This window comes from Amblyomma maculatum, chromosome 7 (assembly GCF_055883805.1).
Source record: "Amblyomma maculatum isolate TAMU_Amacu chromosome 7, ASM5588380v1, whole genome shotgun sequence".
Classification (NCBI taxonomy): domain Eukaryota; kingdom Metazoa; phylum Arthropoda; class Arachnida; order Ixodida; family Ixodidae; genus Amblyomma; species Amblyomma maculatum.
In genome coordinates, this window is record NC_139350.1 from 98,761,813 (window position 1) to 98,782,835 (window position 21,023).

A 21,023-nucleotide genomic window follows, 5' to 3' on the forward strand; every position below is an offset into this window, starting at 1 on the left:
GAGGTTATGAAATAAAGCGACTACTGGTGGTAGGTAAATAATAAAAATTATAGGCCTCGATAGAGTATGGCTATTCCTATCGACTAATAATGATAATTAAAGATGAATAAAAATGACTTCTAATGGTCAATATGCAAAAGTATACGATCGTAATGACCGTAACTAATTGGAAATGAGTGAAAATGCTTAGCTATGAATGGTAAGCACTAAAATGACTAGACATGACTCATCATGACTACGAAACGACCAATACTTCAAACGACGACTTGAGTGTCCGCAACTAACTAAAAAGAAGTAACAATGCTTAGCGATGGGAGACAAATGATAGGAGATGAGGGGTAGGCTTTCGCCGTTCTTCTCTTATGATTGACATCTAAGAGACGCGAGAGCTTCAATGCGCTAGGAAAGCCAAGGCTGCTGTGGCCGGGAGTTTGGCCTGCAAGGGTCCTTGACCTAATTAAGATTAGGTGTCCATGATTCCGAGATGCCTAGCCAAGATTCTTCGCCTTCCTTCTCCAAAGCCTAATATAAACAGATTGGATTTGACCTTCCACATGCGCTCCACGTTCACCCCCATGGTGCGTCTGCCTAGCAAGTGCGCAGGCTTCTGCGTATATTGCTCTCCGGCTAGTCACGTTGTTATGCGGGAGCCCGGAGCCGTTGTGGAGATCCGGCGTGGAGAGCCGACGCAGCTGGTTGCCATAGCGATGGCGCATGCGCATTTAAAGCCTTGGCCGACCACGACGAAACTCGCGGAACTAAGCCAGGAAAGCTTTCACTTTAAAAGCATGAAAGGGACGCCATAGTTGTGCACGGGCAGATTCGTCAGCTGGTTGCTGCTTTCAACCACTCTCTCTGTTCCTGCTTATTTAAATCGAGCATAGATGTATTCCTTAAGCAATTCTCTGTTGTTGTTTTTTCCGCATTCATCTGCTTTTAAGCGCTGGAGAAGCTTGATGAATTTAAACGTACCGGATTTGTGAGGCTCTTGAATGAATGCGTCGGCTCATTTTTGAATTTGCAGTGAATTGCGGCAACTCATTGCAATGCCAGATGCGCAGCACACCTCTTTGTAGTAATGTTTCAAGCTACTGCTGTACCTCCAAAGTTTCTCTTTCATTTCCTCGTTAGCTGCTTTCGGACAAAGTTTTACCCTTCGATTATCATTTTTCTCTGCAGACCTCTTGCTCAATCAAAACCGGAATGGAGAAAACTATCCCCGTGAAAGTGGCGGTGCGCTGCCGCCCACTAGTGTCCAATGAAGTACTGGAAGGGTGCCAAGTTTGCACACGGACAGTGCCGAATGAACAGACTATAGTTTCACGTGGTGAAAAAATGTTCAAATTTGACTACGTTTTCGGTGAAGAATCGAGCCAGGCTGAGGTCTACGAGGCATGCGTCTCCAGCCTGCTGCCCAGGATATTTGAAGGTGAGCATATAAAGACTGCCCACAAAAATAACGATTAAAAGTTTTCATTTCTATCCCACGGTTAAACTCTGTTCTGGAGACACGAAAATGTAGCAGCATCGTTATTTACCTTTCTTGCATGGTCGTTGAAGAGAACAACGGTGTTGGCGCATTGTTGTAGTGCCAAAATTGTTACTACATTTGTCATAACGTCAGGTTCTGATGAACTCGCTACCTTTCTGAAATGAGAGATTAGCGCCATTTTTCAAGCGCCTACAAATCTTGTTAAACTAGTATTTCTGGTTTCCCTTGCCTTGGTGGCTATGTATGGTAGTGACGTGTAGGTGGTTGATTTTCTAGAAGACGTTATTAAGGTAGTAAGATAGTATAGCTAAATTAGGCTGAATTATTTTGTTGCCTAGCATGATGAATTAAATGAACTTTTGCACGCTAAACGTTATTTAAGGGTAATGAACAAAACGCTGGTCATTGCAGTCATGCTCCGAAAAGCAATGATAGACCGCAGTGTTCCCGCACCACTTATCTGTTCTTGTGGTGCTGTGTAGAGCATGACGAAGCACCGCAACAACACAAGACGTAAGATGGCCAATGTGTGCCAGCGCGCTCCTAATCCACGAGTAAAGAAACAGCTGAGAAAGGCGCTTAACAACAGTAATGCGTGAAAAAGTTGCTTTATTAAAATCGGTGGGAATTTTTCAATAATGTCTTCTTGTGAGTAGCTCCGAAACACGCACAGCAAACAGAAATGGTTCCATGCATGCACATTACACTGGTTTACATTACCTCCAGATGCAGAATAAAACATTTTCTACGTTATTTAAACATTGTAATGTATTTGCAGCCGTAGCAAACACTTTCTCAGTAACCAAAATTTTGTGACTTGAAATGACTGCACAATGGCTGAATTTCAATGGAAACAAAATTTAGCAGCACCTGTACATGTATTATTATTTTGAGAGGCGAAGAGACTCAAAGACGATCCTCAGACAGTGAGGCTCCTTATCCTGTAAATTCAATGGACATTCAGATACAACAAAAACACAGTTACAAACAAATTACAGGATTGCATTTAATTTCACTTAAGAGCTTAATGGCGAGAGCCTTTGCACCTTCTTTTCTTCTACCTCTTCTCTTCTACCTGTATATTGTCTTTGTGTACTTGTTATAATTTCGTTTCTCTTTCCTTTGGTGTCGTGGTCGGTGACATCGGCATCTTAGGACTCCTCTGCTTGACACGCGAGACTGAAAGGATTTACATGGACCATACTGGACTTTTATAGGAACTAGTCTTAAGTAGCCGAATCGGGAAATTATGTCGACGTCAAAACGTATTTCGGCGTCCTGGCCGGATAAATTATGTCGACTTTAGAACCAATTGCGACGTCTGCCGGACACATCCGGCGAACCAATCTCGCGTGCGCGAGATTTTCGACGTGATCCTTGAAAGGTTTTTGTCTTAAAAGAACGGTATAGACACAGAACATATTTTGATGTATGCGCGTGAAAGAACTGCTCTCTCCGTTTCTTCGAAGCGTTTGGATAAGAGGCCTCTGTCGGAGGAGCTGCTGCTGTGCGCTTGGAAGGACAAGGGGAAGGGTGTCCAGGCAGTGCGGGCTGTCTGCCGTTTTTGGTGCGCCACCAGACTCGATTCGAGCTTGTAAAGCGAACTATGGTGCTTGTATAATTTTTCCATAGGCCTTCTCCCACATCGTCACCCATCTGATCCTCTCTTTCTCCCCTTCCTCAGGGCAGAGTACCAGGTCATATTTTAAACATTCCGGCCAGCCTCTCTGCCTTCCATGTCAATAAACCCATCTATTGATGGAAGAGATGAAATGTGCTATTTGATAGCTGAAACATCTCAAACGAGTCAAATTCTGTACCTTAGCAAGCCTTGGCAGGCGAACGGGAGTAAATGTCCTGCATGCCAGGATTATAACTCACTATAAATACCTCTGGTGCATTTTACGGTGTAGAACTTGCCATGGCACTATATCGCTGCCGCATATTATCTGCTGAACAGCATAATTTATCTGCTTCTCTAGTGTCATCGAATGTCAAACTAAGCCTATAAATTATATAGTTACATTTTCGCTCAATCCATGCCGAAAGGAGGGCCCCTAGTGTATTCTTGGAGCCAGATTCGTTCATTCAGGGGAGGTTCTGCGTAGCAGCTAAAGCATTTAGTGGTGATTTAGCTTTGCTCAGAGCATAAATGGATATAAATATATGATCTAGCGTTCATTGAATTAAATTTTAATTCGCGTATTTTGTACGTATGGTTAGGCTTAGCGAAGTATGTAACGGGTGATTTAGGCTTTGCTTAGGATGGAGGCCTAATTAACGTATTTAGTCCAACCTTGTCAAAACGTATGAAGGCGGCGACATTCGAAGCGCAGCTCGAAAGTCTGGCAACTTAGCATGAGAAGAAACCGGCTACCGAGATGGCGTGCAAAGCTTGTCCTGGGGCTGGTTTGAAAGCCACACGTAGCGAGGTATTGAGCCAGCCCAGCAAATTTGAAGAGTGCGTGTGGTTAAGCATTTGCAACAAAAAAGTGTTCGATTTCTCTCATGCCATAAATGAAATTACAGCAGACACAAAAAAGTCATAAAGGATTGAATACCGTTTTTCCTCTGCCCACATAACTGTTTCATTTGCCTATAGTTGGTGAACTACCGTAAGTGCAACATGCAGCAAGAGTTCAATCTGGAGACAGCACAAACACTGGCAGTGTAATGCGCTTCTCAAGTAGCAACAATATGCATCATATTGTGCACCAAAACTGAACAGTTTAGTACGTGTTGCACATTTCTATTAGGCGTCTGTAAGCTGAAATCGCCGTGATCGAGGTGTGTGCACGAGAGAAGACGTATGGCATTGAAAACCAAGAGGGCCTAGGCAAAAGTGATTTTCTATTCTTTTTGGGGCTTTCTTTGAAGAATGCGCATTCTGTAATCATTTTTTCATCAGGAGCGCTCTCAAAAAGAGAAAGCCTTACGGCTGCCATTGGTTCCAAGCCCTCTACATCGCATCCAGACCGTGCACATCCATCACACGTCGCATGCACGCCTAAGCTAATGCAGTGGCTGTCTCGGACTTTGATTTTGAGCAGATTCACGTTATAAATTTTTTAACTTCGTGTCCGTATTGTCGTCATACCCAAATTTGTCAGGAAATGAGGCGCCCCCTTTGCATCTCTTAGTTGTAGGTATAGTTTGTGCGTTTTGCTAATTTTCTATGAGGCCCCCGTCCGCTTATACTTGCTAGATCAAATTTTACATTTTCAATAAGTTCACGTCAGCGATTATGTTTGAAACCAAGAATGTATCTTCTATGTTCAAGGCTACAACGGCACCGTTCTCGCCTATGGCCAAACGGGCTCTGGAAAAACGTTCACTATCGGAACGCGCTCGTCTTCCAATGACACCGGCTGTGACGATGCGAGCATTATCGCCAGGATAGTTGACAATATTTTCAAGCATATCACGACAAGCACAGAGAAAATATTCCTTGTGCGAGCTACTTTCCTCGAGGTGAGTGCATTGTATGCAAGACAGCAAATACGAGACGTGTATTTCGCGAAAATGTACTAAATATGGCCAATAAAGTTTAAAGAGCCAAACTGTGAGAGCTATTCTGCTGTAGGTATATATGACTGTCGATAATCAGGTCATGAGTGAAACGCCACCGATATATTTGTTGAGATGAAGACTTCATTCCCAAGTGGTGCTTCTTGAACTAGTTCCCTATAAATAGAGAAGCTTTGTTCACTAATGTGTTGCACAATTCGACCATTTCCTAAGCATCGCACAACGAGATTGCGCCATTGCGTTTGTCGTCAAAATACATGAATGCTGCTTCTGAAGGAATTACTGACTTTAAACTTTTACACAACCACCACATAGGCGGGATTTTGGCGTTTATTTAATTTAGCAATCTGAGTGGCAAAAAGATCCAGCTCTGTTTCGATTCGAGCGCGATCGTAGTAGACTTTGTGGGCAAACCAAGCACAGTCATCAAATCTGGCTGATGAATCATTTGCTTGAAGTCTTGGCCCTTCAAGCTTTTACTTGTCTATGCTCTGCTTTCTGTGTATATGCCTATTACTCTTGAAGTAACCCTGTATGTTATGCCTACATCAAGGGTTTTTTCTTTATTTTGCTGCAAATTCCTTGAATAAGCAGGCGAATATTCTAGTGCAACTGAATTTTCTTTCATGCTTTTGAGATACAAACTGAACCTAAATGTAGGAGGCATCAGGTTTGTAGTTGTACAACTGGCTTGTCATGGATTTAATGTCATTTCTACTTTCTCGCAGATATGCAAGGAAAATATTTTTTATTTATTCTCCAAAAGTTCATTCCGAGAACCATTGACGATACGGGAGGATCACGCTGGCACGATAAGGGTAAGACTTCACTAGTGCATTAAATTGTTTTGGGCTAACAGCATGATTAGGAGCGTGCAGCTCGAAGTACGTCGGCTATGATTATATAGTTACGTGATTATAATAGGCTGCTCCTATTTTGGGGTACCCGCATTAGCAATGATGCAGTGCTTATGCATTGTGCTGCGCTCTTAAACCTTAATACAGAACTGTAAGCTTAAAATTAGAATTTCCCAGCTAACTAAACAGGCAGAAACATAAGCGTGATCTCAAGCAAAAACCATCTGGATATCCAGATGCGATTCCATCTGAGGCACCCTCAGCAGGAAAAGTACATGGAGCCTTGTCAGCCCTACTGAAAAACCAAAAGTTCTACCAGGCAATAACTTCACACAATCTCGCCTAATCGCATAGACTCTCATACGGTGGACATCATTATCATAAAATATTTCGCATAATTTATAATAATACACAAGAGTATATGAGATCTAATGTAATTATATGCGACTTGTATGTGATTGCTTATGCGAATTAAGTGAGATCGTGTGAGAAAATGTGAGGATGTTGCCTCCCATGTCTTCAGTACCCTACTGAAAAACCAAAAATTCTACGTGGCAATAACCTCATAAAATCTCATCTAATCGCATCGACTCTCATACGGTTCACATAATTATCATAAAATGTCCTACATAACTTATGATAATGTAGAAGAAGCTATGAGACCTTATGCAATTATATACGACTTGTATGTGATTTTTATGTGAACTGAATGAGATTGTGTGAGAAAATGTGAGGTTATTGCCCCATACAGTTATTTCAGTAGGGTAGGGAGGTGCTTCATTGAACCTAATAAATCCAAAGGCAAACAAAGCAGTAACTTGAGGAGGGTACTCAATGACTTCAAAGGCACGGATCACAGCTCGCCGGCAAACTAAAAGAAATATAATGTACGACCGTAGATGAAGATGAGGAATTTAGAACATGCACTAGAGAAAAAACACCATAATTAGGATGTAGAATTCCCCGTCGTAGAAATAAAAACGGCATTAATGAGTATGAGGCGAGATACGACACCGGAAGACGACCTGATAACGGCCGGCCTTCTGGCCAACCTCAACGATCAAACCCTGGAAGATTTTACGGCCAGTAATGATTGCTGGGACTCGGGATGTTACCAAATGACTGGAAAACATCCATAGTAATGTTCATCCCAAAGCCGGGCATAAAGATAAAAAAGAAAATTTAAGACCAATCACTCTCACGTCATGCACCGATAAGCTCATGGAGGTGGCAGTAAGGCAAAGGCTGTCCGACTATTTGGAACAGCATGGGCTGCTGCCGCCCTCCATGTTCGGCTTCCGGCCACTTTTATCAGCGCAGGATGTACTGCACCAAATCAATAGGGAAGTTATTGATCCCCTTTTAGAGAGTTCAGAGACAAGGCGATTTTGACCCTGGACCTGATGATGGTCTTTGAAGACGTTAAGTATTGTAAAAGTGAAAATTTCAAACGGCAACAATTGCGGCGAGAAATATTTTAGCTACATAAAAACTTAGAAAATCAGAAATCTTATATCAGATTTGGCAATAAAAAAATTAGCTGAGGTTTAGCTTTAGTTCCATGCGATAGGTTGCGTAAGCAAAGCCGACGTAGCTTCTCTTTCTGTTCTTATTCTTCTTCTTCTTCTGCTTCCGCGGCACGGCGGGCTACCGACCGGGTTTACCCGACGGCTTCAAGAGGGGCCCCATCTGGGGTCGCTGTAAAGGTCAAACGTGGCTACCGGCCAGATTTACGCTATGGGTTGAAACCTGGCGTAGTATTGCTTAGGCAATAAAAATTCGGGCCAATCGATATGGGAACACGGGGAACGCCTCAAGGAGCTGTTCTTTTCCGCTGATCTTTAACGTTGCCCTCATAGCGCTCCCAGAGAAGCTCAACGCCAGTGAATGGCGTACGCAACGCCATCTACGCGTACGATGTTACCATCTGGTCGTTTCATGGGTAACTTAGGGCAGATGGTGGGAGCCTTCAGAGAGGGGTGCGCTCCGAATAAATCAGAACTCTTGCAGATTGCAAAACCTAATGATCTAGGACAAAACATAAACATTTACGTTAACGGCAATCCGATACCAGAAATGGACATACTTCGGGTATTGGGATTGCAAATTGATAACCTGGGTAACACTTACAAGGCCCTGAAAAATTAAAGTCCACCTGCGGTGAAATTAGTAGGATGATTGGCAGGATCGCCGGCAAGAACGGTGTACGTCTTGAACAAGAAACCGTTTGCCTGGTTTAGGCGCTCGGCGTCACTCGTGGGGAGTACTTGGCGCCCTATCTCAAGCTTAGGAAGAGCGACCGTGGAACCCTTGACGCGGTGATTCGGGCGGTGGTTAAAAAGGCGCTAGGACTCCCTGCCAGAACCTATGCGGAGTGCCTGCTCCAAATCGGGATCCATAATAGCATACGGGAGCAGATTGAGGCCCGCAGATCAAAGCATATTTCTAAGCTGTCCGTGACCAGCATAGGCAGGCAAAACCTCTGAGACCTAATTCTCGGGCTTCTCCCCATCATCTCCCCGTCATCGAAAACATAGTGGACATCTGGGATATGTGGAAAATATTTGGACGGTTAAGCTGCTCTAGAAACATGAATTGGGAGCATAATAAGGGGAAGCTGCAAGCCTCAGAGCAGCATTTATGCAAAATAACTATGGCAGTAAGAGAGGCACATATATGTTACGTGGATGCAGCGGGTCCCCCGCGAGGACGGCATCTGCACCATCACTGTTGTGTACGAAGAAAGACAGGTGAACGGGCTCTCGGTAAAAACTAGTGACGCGCTGATGTTGGAGGAAGTGGCGATTGCACTGGCCTCCACCCACTCCGACGCAGCGTATATAATGTTGGACTCGCAACAGGTTTGCCGAAATTACGTGCGGGGTACGATAGCGCCACTCACCTGCAGAATATTATTGGCACATACGAGCAATTCAGATTCAGCTACTTGTAAAAAAAAAACAAATAATGTGGGTGTACGGTCGCCAGACGGTGGAGGGGAACGAGACCGCTCACGCGGTTCCCGAGCTTTCCTACCCGTGGTTCCGCTAAAATAATCCGGTTGCACCGCAGCAACTATAACAATCCCGCTCATAATTTATGCGAAGATGGAAACTCATTTCCGCATCTGCAGGGGGGAGCTCCCGTGAGCCGCCAAGGCTTCAAACCGGGTGTTTTAAAATCTCGCCATACTAAAATACGTACGTGGATCCGGCATTCACGGGTAGGTGCAAATTCTGCGGGCAGTATGCTGACCTATCCCACATGGTCTAGGCTTGCCAGAAAAACACAAATATAGCAGTTATAACGTCCAACTAGGGAGGGCTGGAAGGCGGCCCTGTCCAGCTCGGACCTGGAGGACCGGGCCCGGATCCAGAGAGCTCGAGCAGTGGCAGCGGCCAATAGCGTCTTGGAATGGGGTCTGCCACCCAGCGCCATCTCATCCCCATTTTCATTTCACAATTCATTTCAGCCTCACAATAAATGTATTCTCTTCCTTCTCCTAAACTTATAAAAGGGCTGTGACCAAATATCTACCTTGAAATAACGTTTTTTCGGGCTAGTTGGTGAGTTCATGTTCAAAGCGCGAAAACGCACATGGACACAAGAAATGAAACGGGACGAAGCGCTCCTTCCCGTTGCCTTTCTTGTGCCCGTGTTCGGTTTCGCGCCTTCAACTTATGATGAAATCTCTATACTTGGTATTTTTGAACAGTGAAATGTTCCTTGCATGCTTATTCGCAGATGAAAAAAGGGTGGTACTAGAAATGTTCGCTCTTTCTTTTGATCCCATTTTCAGCTTTCACGTTGAGCGCGAACGCTTGCTGATACACTGTCTGTGCTTTTGTTTCAACTTGTATGAACAGTTGACCAACCTGACGGAAGTAAGTGTGACCACTCCCGAAGAGACAATCCAGCTCCTCGAGAATGCCTCTGCATCTCGAAGCACAGCTTCGACCAACATGAACTTGCGGTCATCTCGGTCTCACGCAATCTTCACCATGATTGTAGAGCAGCGGGACAAAGGAGATGGTGTCTCCACAAGGATAGCCAAGTTCCATACAGTGGATCTCGCTGGATCTGAACGAGCTGGAAAAACTAAGACAGTTGGCGAAAGGCTCAAGGAAGGTTTGTTGCCAATGTTTCAATGTTTAAGCTGCTAGTTGTTGGTGGATGGCTCTAATGCTGGGAAAGGGTGAGCAGCTGGAAGGTAAAAAGGCACAGTAGTCAAACTGAGGCAGAATAGTTCAGATGAGGGTGCGCTACTGTTACGCTCCGTAACATATCCAGTGATATCGACATTTTTGGACGAGAATGTACAGTTTTTGTGCAAGCACTAGTCCGCCATGTTCTCCATGCAGCTTTTATAGTCGACGTTTCGATAATTTGGCTTGAAAGCCAGATTTCATACACTACATGTAGGGTTGAATATTTCTCTACGAGGTTCAATACTTTGCTTCATTGCTCACGCAAGTGACTCAGGACGTCTTAACCAGTGTCCTACATGGCTTTTGTGATAAGCGAATTACGCGTAATAGTAAATTATCCATTGCGATCACAGCACACGGTTGTAATTTAGTATTTCATTTTCAAAGATACAGCGCTTGATATCAAATCATATCGTGTTCTAGGGTTTAGCTGTTTGGTTGTCCCTTAGCTGACATTTCATTATCAGTGTCAAAAGATGGATGAGTGTGTACTCCTAATTTGTTCACAGGAATCAAAATCAACAGAGGCCTCTCGTCACTTGGCAATGTCATCAGCGCTCTATGCGATGGCGACCCCCACGTACCATGCCGAGACTCTAAACTGACGAGGCTGCTTCAGGGTACGTACAAGCATTTTTTGGCTGGGATCATGCCTGGGTTGCACGGTTGCGCATTGGGAATGTGGCACATACTGTGTACTTTACTGTGCACAGCGCACAATAATTGCTTTCTTCACCACCATCTCAAGTTTTAGAGAGCGCAGCTTTGACCAATACTTGGAGTTAATAATGCGGATTGCATTTAACGACTACATTTTCCACTTCCTTTGTCTGTCATGGCTCCATCCACAAAACTCTGCAGGACAAACATGGGTGCCTTAAGGAGGTTCACGAAAATTTTTATTTTTCACGTTGTTTTTCTCAGTCCACTTAAACATCGTTAAGTAAAGTGCACTGACAGCGAACGGACATTTTTATCCCAGTTCAGGTCTTTAATTTCACATATCTTGACTTATACTAGCGACTACTGATGTTATTTCCTTTCGCTGTGTCCTTGCTTTGGGTTATAGCTGTAGTTTGGCCCAGGTATTGAGAAGCTCTCGATTCTGCAGCAACCAGCTGCGCAGCAACCGAATTGAACTGCCCAGAATTTAATATTGTCGGTGTCAGGTTTTCTCATAGAGCTTTGTTTTTGTAATTTAGAATGACATTTGATCTAAAATTTTCAAAAGTATTTCGAGAATTACGTGTTGTGAGATTGAGGTATTGTTAGTCAGTGTTTAGTAAGGGTGTCCTCATAGTAATGCCCAACCTTTTTATTTTCCTCTAACGTTGTTAATTCACACACATATGATATTAGGAACATTCAATCTGCACCTCTGCTGCTTACGACTATATTGTACGGCACCGTACTCTTAGCGTATTTGATTTGTTAGTGATTTTTATATGTGCACATTGCTAAATCAGAGTAAGATTGACGAGAGCAACATATTCACTGTACAGACAGGGCTACACATAAATGGGAAATATGGAAGACAGAAGTTTATCCTACGACATTGACGTGATATTGGTGAACAAAATTTTGTTATTTGGGGCTCCCCTGGAGGCCTGGTGTCCTATCTCCTGAGGTATTTATGTTTTGGTGCCCTTTTACTATACTCATGTCTAAATACTAACGGCTTTAGTATAAATGAAAAAATGTAGAGTCGTTTATGCAATAAAAAATAAGAGCTGAGTTTCACTTTCATATATTCCAGTTTACTATAGCGGGATTGTGGATGATGCAACTCGGATGATTAGTTACGGGACACTAAACTATTTTCTCTTAGATCCACAATCAATAGTTTACAATACTAAAGGTCTATAATTGTTCACACTTCGCCGTGAGAGTAGTGGCAGTACCTATACTAAATTAGTGCGCGTTGCAGCTGCAAGGCATAGCAGTTGACTTGTGCGAGACGTCAGCATGGTAGTGTTGTCCATGAGAGACTCGCCAATGCAAACTGCACTGTTCTGCTCCAGATTAGGCGGGATTTACCATGCGCCCATCATGTGCTCTTTTTACAACTGGCAGCTGCCTGCCTGTCTGTGTGTGTGTCTAAAAGCTGCGCCGTGGTGAAAGCTCACCGATCAACCCTTGGCATTTGTGGCATTGCATTCTTAGAAGATGCATATTACGAAAGTACCAGGGTAACAGGGAAGGGTTTTGCCAGTGACTGAGTATACGGAGAAAGATGCCACACTATATTCTGAAAGGGTTGAAGCCGGTGTTAGAAATTTTCAGACGACGAACAGCAATGGTAAAATCATGCGAGTCTGAGCATGCGACCAATGTGGGAGGGGTTACACATCAGCTGTAGAAGAACGGAGGTTTGGGCTAGTTGGTGATCATCCATGTTTAAGTAACAGTGCAAAAGGAGAGAGACGAGTGGAAGGATGTACACAAATGCTTTGTGCACCTCCACCGTCGTTGTGTACCTCCTTCCACTCGTCTCTGTCCTTTTCCGCTGTTGCTTAAACATGGTATATACATCAGCTACGCTCTAATGTGTGTGACAGTACACTCAGGAGGAAAACTGTGCAGCATCACCCGTGCCATGGTGAGAACACAGTGATAAGACATTTTGTTAGTGCCGTCTGAGTCTCTGAATACCATTAAACAACCGTACATTTCGGCTGATACGGGACAAGTAACATTTTTATGGGATCACCACGTATGTTTCCCTCGATGTATTAGGGACTGTTCGAAATATGCAGAAAGATTTCTGACCCTCTAACAAGGTGCTGTGAGTTTTAGACTATGGCTGATAAAGCATATTTTATTGTTTATGCCCCTTCATTTTGCACATTGTAAGTTTGGAGGTATAAGTAAATCCTAGCTGGCTCAAAAATGGGAACCATTTCTGATAAGAAGCATTTAATTGCCACGAGGGTTTAACTAAAATAAGGCGACTACAAGTGGGGAGGCTCTACAGTGATTAAAAGGACGCTGAGTACGTATTGGTCTGCGTCGAAAAATTTCCAATTTCTAGTCACACTGAGGCGAGCCTTGCCAAATTCGGAGATTTCTAAAGCTAGAAGACAAGAAAAGGGATATCGGTGAAACTATAGTGCCAGCCAATTTTACGAGCAAAATGCATGCGTCAATAAACAATTCAGAAACGAACACGCGAGGTCATGGTGCGCTGAAATTCAGTTCTAGACGCCGGCGGTCTGTCCTTTGTTTTCCAAGGACGCTTTTTAAGAGATATTTCTAGGTTTAGCTTTCAGAGCGACAGTTATATTTTTGCCACTGAACTATTGCCAATATAACCAGAAAGACTTGGAGGACCAATATTTGCTAAAAGTAATTTAAAAACGTGATTCTCGATGTCCCTTGTATGTTCGTGGACTAGGCAACCTATCGTTTGGAGGTAGCATTATACGTGGTTTATGGTAACTACGTTACAGATGCGACACTTCCTAGCACTGAGTTTCCTCTTCCTCGTTCATTTTTATTTCTCTAGATTCCTTGGGGGGCAACAGCCACACTGTGATGATTGCCTGCATCTGCCCTGCAGACAGCAACCTGGAGGAGACCCTCAGCACATTACGCTACGCGGGCTGGGCTAGAAGGATAAAAAACAAGCCTGTTGTCAACTTTGATCCGACACAAGCACGAATCGCCCGACTTGGCCAGCAGGTGTGATCCCGTTTGATGTGTACTGTGGCCTATCTTTGTGTTAAAAATAGCATCTTTAAAGTTTGGGTGATTACTGCCCTACTGAAAAAATTGTATGAGACAATAACCACATTTTCTCACACTATCTCACTCAATTTTCATAAGAAATCACATACAAGTCGCATATAATTGCATAAGGTCTCATAGCTTCTTGTACATTATCATAAATTATTTACGATATTTTATTATAACGATGTGCACCGTATGAGAGTCTATGCGATTCGATGAGATTTGATGAGGTTATTGCCACGAATAACTTTTGGTTTTCAGTAGGGTAGTCTCGAAAATTTGGAGTAGGGCAGGGCATAGAGCAGATTTTGTTTTCTAAAATTCACCGGATAGACAATCAGGACCCGGAGCTTTGGAAAGCAGCAAACGGTCAACTGCGTCTTCTATTTTAGTTAAGGTTAATGGAGGACTTATCGCCTTCATTCATCCTCCTGAAGCGGCTTAATCATTAAAACAAGACACTTTACATGAACATCAACAGCATTACCTGTAGTGGCAGAAGAAAGACAGGTGTAGCGACTTGCAAACTCGGTTACTCTTGCATCAAAATTAGTGAGCAAGGCACCGCTACAATAACCCCCGCCTGGGTGGCGCAATGGTTACGGCACTTGACTACTGTACCCAAGGACGCGGGATCGAATTCCGGCCTCGGCGGCCACTTTTCGATGGGGGCGAAAAGCAAGGCGCCCGCGCGCTGCATGATGTCAGTGCACGTTAAAGAACCCCAGGTGGCCGAAATTTCCGGATTCCTTCATTACGGCGTCTCTGATAGCGAGAATCGCTTTGGGACGTTAAACCCCATAAACTACCACCACCACTACAATAGAATTCAGATACTCGTTTGACAGTTGCATGGCGGCGCTCATTAAGCAATGCTTGTCTAGTTGGCTCCTCAGACTGCAAAGCATGATCGCTACGAGACCGCACACGGCCCGCTCGAAAGCGCTCTGCATCGAACTCTTTAAGGTGGCAATTTACAATAGGAATTTCCTCAGTGTATAAGCCAGGAGCCTCACATTCATTACGAAGGCTCAGCAGCAGCCGTTTTCCTTTACGAATTTGAAGACCTGAATCAACCAATCTCTATAGCTATGTTCCAAACTTGTTGCTTAAAGAACTCCCAAGCTGCAAATGACTGCAGACTCAAGGCGAACCAAGAATCCAAAGCTGTCCTCACGCGCTGTGCAATGTCTTCCTCGTCTACCAGCGAAGCATGTAGCTTCCATCGAGCCAACTGCGGCTTTATTTTTTCGTCATTTTTATTTATTTTATAAATGTGCATAATTTCAAAATATATACCACATATATTTATTACATTCTGAGACAGCAGGAAGCACCGGCAGGTTCTCTTTTCTATTGCCAGCCCAGCTGAAGCAGCAGCTACAAACCAGCAGCGTTTCATTCACGCTTCGTCTTCTCTCCGACGAGATGACCAACGATGATGATGAATATGTACAGATCAAGATGACGTGCACGCACAGTGCTTACAATCTTCCCCCTCCCGGACGAAAGCGATCATTGTGGTCGCAGGTTACAGATGGTCAGCGGTTAGAGACGACGGTCACGAACAGGCGATGCAGGGGCGTTTAGATAGTTCACACGTGATGCTTGCTTTAGAGGGCACTTTGGACCAATAAAGTGCGATGAGGCGAAATCCATTAGAGCGCGGTGGATCGTAGCCCTCCACAACGACACCTCTATCTCCCTCTCTTCTTTCACTCCCACCTTCCGCCGTTCCTTTATGGCGTCGTACATGTGTCAGCGGAGAGTTGTGACAGATACTGCGCCTTTTAAATCCTGTAAATCAATTTCAAACGTCGCTCATGCCTGCTGTACTAAGGCCTCCTAAACATCTTGGTCTGCTTCCATTAGCTTTGTGGTGCTGCGTTCAAAAAAGCGACAAATAAAAGGCGCCACACGGACGCCTGGATTGGACGCCCGGCGGGATCAGCTTTGCATATGCATGAATCACCCGGTGACGTCATGACCTGTCGTGACAGTACGTCGATCGCTCTCTTGTCGAACACAACCAGCATTTAATGAAACGCATCAAAGTTCACCGGCGTTCTATAATTCGTTTGCAGGAAAGGAAAGTCGCACTAGCATCTGTCACTCGCGGAATCCCGCGTTCATCCTCAAGGTAGACAAGGAGAATTATGAAGAGCGCTGTGCGATCCGAGCGTGGCGCATTTTTTTTTTCAGCATGGTATTTATTACATGCTTTTAAATTCGGCGTAGAGTTATATACATTATTTACAGAGTAATCAGCCTGTAGGCGAAAAGTCCATTTGGAACATACAACACAACATAACTAGAATACGACTTAGCACAACTTCACTAAAACGGTTGCAAGGAAAAAAAACTATCGGTGGCGCAATGGATTGACACTACTTACCTCAGCACTGAGCGAATAAAAAATGTGTTCGAATGTTGAAAAAAGATACTAGCGCGGGGCTATTGGTAAAGCGCCCGGCTGGGTATCTAAGGAATGGAGGTTCGATTCCGGCGGCGACAAGGTTTATTAATTTATTTTTAACTCTCGCTCTCAAAAGCGTGACACCTCTGCTGACAACCTTCTGTCGACAACGATGAGACATTAAAGGCATTTCGATGCATTTCGTCGTAATAAATCGGCTAATCGATTTTCCGCATGAAAGCCACGTATGCGACGGCACTCAGAGGGGGGTCGAATATTAAGGGCATTTTCTGGTAGCTTGAGTGGCTTAAGTTTGGAGGCGGGCAAGCTCACGGCAGTGAGTAATGCGAGAAACGAATTATTCGGGGGAAAGTGCGTCAGAAGGTGTGGTAGCTGAGAAGAAAGATGCTTCGAGCGAGAAAGTGGGGACGGCCATAAACCAAAAAAAAAAATCTGAGAATAGGTGCTGGTTCGTTGAACGGCAGTGTTGTAGGCAAAGGTTACAGGGGAGTAGGGTCCAGTTGTTGTGACGGGGGTGCATGTATGTAGACAGCTTGTCGGAAAGGGTGCGATGAAAGCGTTCTGTGAGGCCATTGGTCTGTGGCTAGTAAGTGGATGTACTTTTGTGCACCGTTCCATAGCATGAAGCACTGCTTCGAGCACTGCGGAGAGGAACGACTTTCCACTATCACTGAGGAGGAGACGCGGGGCGCCATGACGAAGGAGTCTGGTGGGGAGAAAAAAGTTGGCGATTTGAGAAGCAGAGCTGGAAGAAAGAGCTGTGGTTTAAACGTATCAGGTGAGGTGGTCGACCGCAATAACGACACAGCGGTTGACCGCTAGTGTCAAAGGCAGGGGTCCATACAAGTCGATTCCAACCGTTTCGAAAGGCGTGAAAGGACACGGGGGAGGCAGCAAGAGACCGGCCAAAAGTGACGTAGACTATTTGGATCGTTAGCAGTGGATGCAAGACGCGACGTATTTCAATACAGAGGTTGAGAGGCCAGGCCATACGAAAAGGATTTGGATGCGGTAGTAGGTTTTCATGTAGCCAAGATGGCCAGCGTTGGGATCGTCGTGAAAGGCTTGCAGAATTTGAAAAGGCGGAGAGCGGGGAATTACGGGAACCCAGGCGTGGCCTAGCGGGCTGTAGTTGTGCCAAAATAGTTTGCCATTCCTTAGCTTTAAATTTTTGAGCTGGAGGCGGAGACAGGCATTTGGAGTTCTGGTAATGCCACTCAGACGATCAATCAGCTTGCGACAGTATGGATCAGCACGTAGGTTGTGGGAGAGATGACAGCCTATTGCTGGCGCAGGAGTAACGGAGGCGGAGATAAAAAGCTGCATGACTGTAGGCTCTGAACGGCGCGGCTCAAAGGCGCAGGTGAGGAAGGCGAAGGCATATATTTTGATGGCGAAGCAGCGGGCAACATGAGAGAGCGTTGGCGTCTTTGTGCTGCTTGCCCGATTTGTAAGTAATTGTGAAGAATTGTGCTCTTGAAGATGGAGAATCCAACGCCCGAGACGTCCAGACAAGTTTTCCATTGAGGATAACCAACATAGGGTGTGGTGGTCAGTGACGACCGTACAGGTATGGACAAAACGTCTTAACGGCCAGACATTGCTGCTACATAATAGTATAGTTTTAGTCCGCGGGACTCAGAGCGCGGCTTGCATAGGCAACAACGTTTTCCGTAGAGCTGTATTGGCGTTGCAGAAGAACAGCGCCAATGCCGTGACTATCGGTGTGCAAAATGGTTGTTGGAGCTTTATTGTCAAAATTGCAGAGGACGAGACTCGAAGTCAGAGCAGGAGACCAGACGTAGGGTGTATCCATGTGGAGAAACGCATGTAATGGGGAGACAATGGAGGCAAAATCGCTGATGAAGCGCCGGAAGTAGGATGCCAATCCCAGGAAACTCCGTAGATCTTTGACACAAGTCGGACGTGGGAAGTGCAGTGCAGCAGCGAGTTTTTTCAGGGTCAATCTTAATTCCGGCGCTGCTTACGAGGTGACCAAGAACATTAATACATTTTGACGCAAAACTGCATTTCATTTTTTTTAACTGAAGGCCAGCGTTGGAAAGTGCTGTTAAAACTTAGCCAATTCAAGTAAGATGATCTGAAAATGTCGAAGAAAAAATGACGATGTCGTCCAAGTAACTCCGACTCGTTTTCTATTTGAGCCCTCGTACAACTGTGTCAATCGTGCGCTCGAAAGTTGCAGGAGCCTTGCAGAGCCCAAAGGGCATTGCATTGTATTCATATAAATCATCCGGAGTGACAAGGACAGCCTCCTCCTTGTCATCTTCAGGTATGGAGATTTACCGGTATCCTGATCGTAAGTCAAGGCTGGAGAAAATTTGGGCACCTTCTAGACAGTCGAGGGCGTCGTCAATTCTAGGGAGGGGGTACAAATCCTTACGAGTCATTCTATGAGAGCACGGTAATCTACACAGAATCAAACCAAGCCGTCATCCTTCACTAAAACAACGGGTGATGACCAAGAGCTTAACGAATTGCATATAATGTTGCGGGCGAGCATGTCAGCAATATTTTCCTTGATAACATTGTGCTCGGTTGAAGACACACGATATGGCCGGCGTCAAACGCTGCCCGATTGGTAGGTGTGGATGCGATGCGTTGCTGCAGTGGTTTGACCCGATGCTCGAGACCTCACGTCGAATGAGGCTGCGTGCAAGGTCAATACACCGAGCAATGCGCTTCTGTTTGCTGTTATGAGGTCATTGCTCATTATGTTGCAAAGTTCTGCACTGAGCAAAATAGGAGATGTATCGGAGCGAGCTGAGGTACAAATAGAAGAATGATGACAGGCTCTGCGGAAGCGACTGAAGGAACAGTAGAGTGACGGCGCCGAAAAATGGGCTCCGATGTGGTGTTGAATGCGAAGAGAAGAGAAGAACTACTGGAGGATCGAAGTAGTGACACGATGCTTATGATACCCTTTGACAGGAGACGGGAGATGGTTGTAATCAAGACGTCCCCATCAGTCACGGCATCAAACGTAACAGAAAGAATAACTTCACAGCCGGCATAGAGGGTGTGATCGGCGACAATAACCAAGAGGGAATAAGCGGGCTCTGAATATGCAGCAGTGGTGCATTCAATGACTTGAAGAGTGAGAGGGGAAGAAATCCCTGCCGAGGATGAGTGGATGGGCACAGGATAATAGCAATGCGAACTCATTGTAGTGCAACATGCCGTCAATGGTGATTCAGGCTAAGCACTGTGCAGAAGAGTTGTAATGCTCCCCATTGGCAACACGTAATGTAAGGCCAGTGCAAGGAGTTCGCACTTTGTTTAGTTGTAAGTACAAGTGAAGCTGCATGACGGAAACAGCAGTGCCTGTATCAATTAATGCTTCTAGTACAATGCCTTCACCTGTTACAGTTCACATGTTTCATGGGGACAGCGGAGGAATTGTAGCGATGGCAGGTGACGCAGCTTTACCTTCGGAAGCTGCACAACTCAGGTTACCATGCGGCGGTAAGAGGTCGACGAAAGCGGGTGCTCTCGTGTATATAAAGTGTATACGCTCCTCCGTATACACTTTGTGACGTCACACGAGCATTTCAGAATTGCGGTACCTCTCGGTGGGAAGAGCTTCCGAATCCCGATTTCTATTGCATTTTCCTTTTTTTTTGTAATATGGGCTTCGCGCTAGGCACTAATCTTTTGCGAGTAGAATCACAGGCCTATATATTATTCAAAAAAGTATAAAACAGCAATACATCGAACGACCCCGTTAATTATCTATATGGTTGTTATCCTAATAATGTTTGCTGCTGCAAGTCTTCAACTAATTTTATTTTCCATCATGGTTGTGCATTTATCAAAAATCAGACAGTTTGGAATTTAGACGCTGTTTTAATGGCCGCGGGTGCCGCCACTATTCGTAAACATCTCAATTTTGACCAAACAAAACCGCCGTTTTTGTTTATGCATGGGCCTCATGGGAAGTTTTGCAACTGGTAGTATTGAGGAGCTCTGATGGCAACCACGGAAAAGCGGAATCGGAAATAGGATCACTCGTAGTGCATGCTGCTAGAGAGTATCATGCAATGGAAGCTCTTCTCCTTGAGTTAGGCTCTCCGTCTCCGCAAGGGGCGCGACCTGCTCATTGTTTGTTCCGCATCTGCTTCCGCGGCTGCGGGTGGCTTTTACCTTGTTTCGCGCTGTCGCCCGCGTGTTTCGTGGTGAGTGCAGTCCCGAAATGTACACAGAAGGTAGATGCTGCAGCGGCATGTCAGCGTACTACAGACATCAGCTGAGACTATATAAAAAACACTGTCGCTCAGCAAATGTTCGAGAAGCATATGACACACACTAGGCATGGTAGCTACTTTTATTCATTTTAATCCGAATTTTTCCCAAGCCTGCACAAGAATAGGAATACAAAATTGTATGAGAAGCGATCACATCGGAACTCTTTCTAAGCTATCATAACAGCAACTCGTCTGCAACGGCAAAGCTGTCTTTCAGCACTAGATGCGAAACCACATAGGTAGCACTGATGGTGAAAATAGCTTTACACAAATGTATTGCAAGTTGCATAATGCTTGAATAATAAAATATTACTATAACATTCTGTGTAAACGCTGTAAGGTGGAGTTTTCACTGATATTTTAATTTATAATGAGCAATATTTTTGTATTATTAACATTATTTTAATTTCAAACAAACTTTGTTTTAATAAAATCTTTTCATGATATTATGTTTTTTCCCCTTCATGGATCACTGCCTTGTCGTGGCGGAGGGGCTTGCGAAACTCG

At 44.7% G+C, this 21,023-nt stretch overlaps 1 protein-coding gene across 1 annotated transcript; it reads left to right on the top strand.

Annotated features, from left to right (window-relative positions):
- The first annotated feature begins 1,335 nt into the window (after positions 1-1,335).
- LOC146184100 (chromosome-associated kinesin KIF4-like) lies at positions 1,336-13,772 on the top strand. Its single transcript, XM_084608484.1, has 6 exons — positions 1,336-1,429; positions 4,773-4,963; positions 8,571-8,738; positions 9,744-10,005; positions 10,595-10,705; positions 13,591-13,772. Exons 1-6 carry the CDS (start codon positions 1,336-1,338, stop codon positions 13,770-13,772), a joined length of 1,008 nt encoding a protein of 335 aa, XP_084464610.1.
- The last annotated feature ends 7,251 nt before the right edge of the window (positions 13,773-21,023 follow it).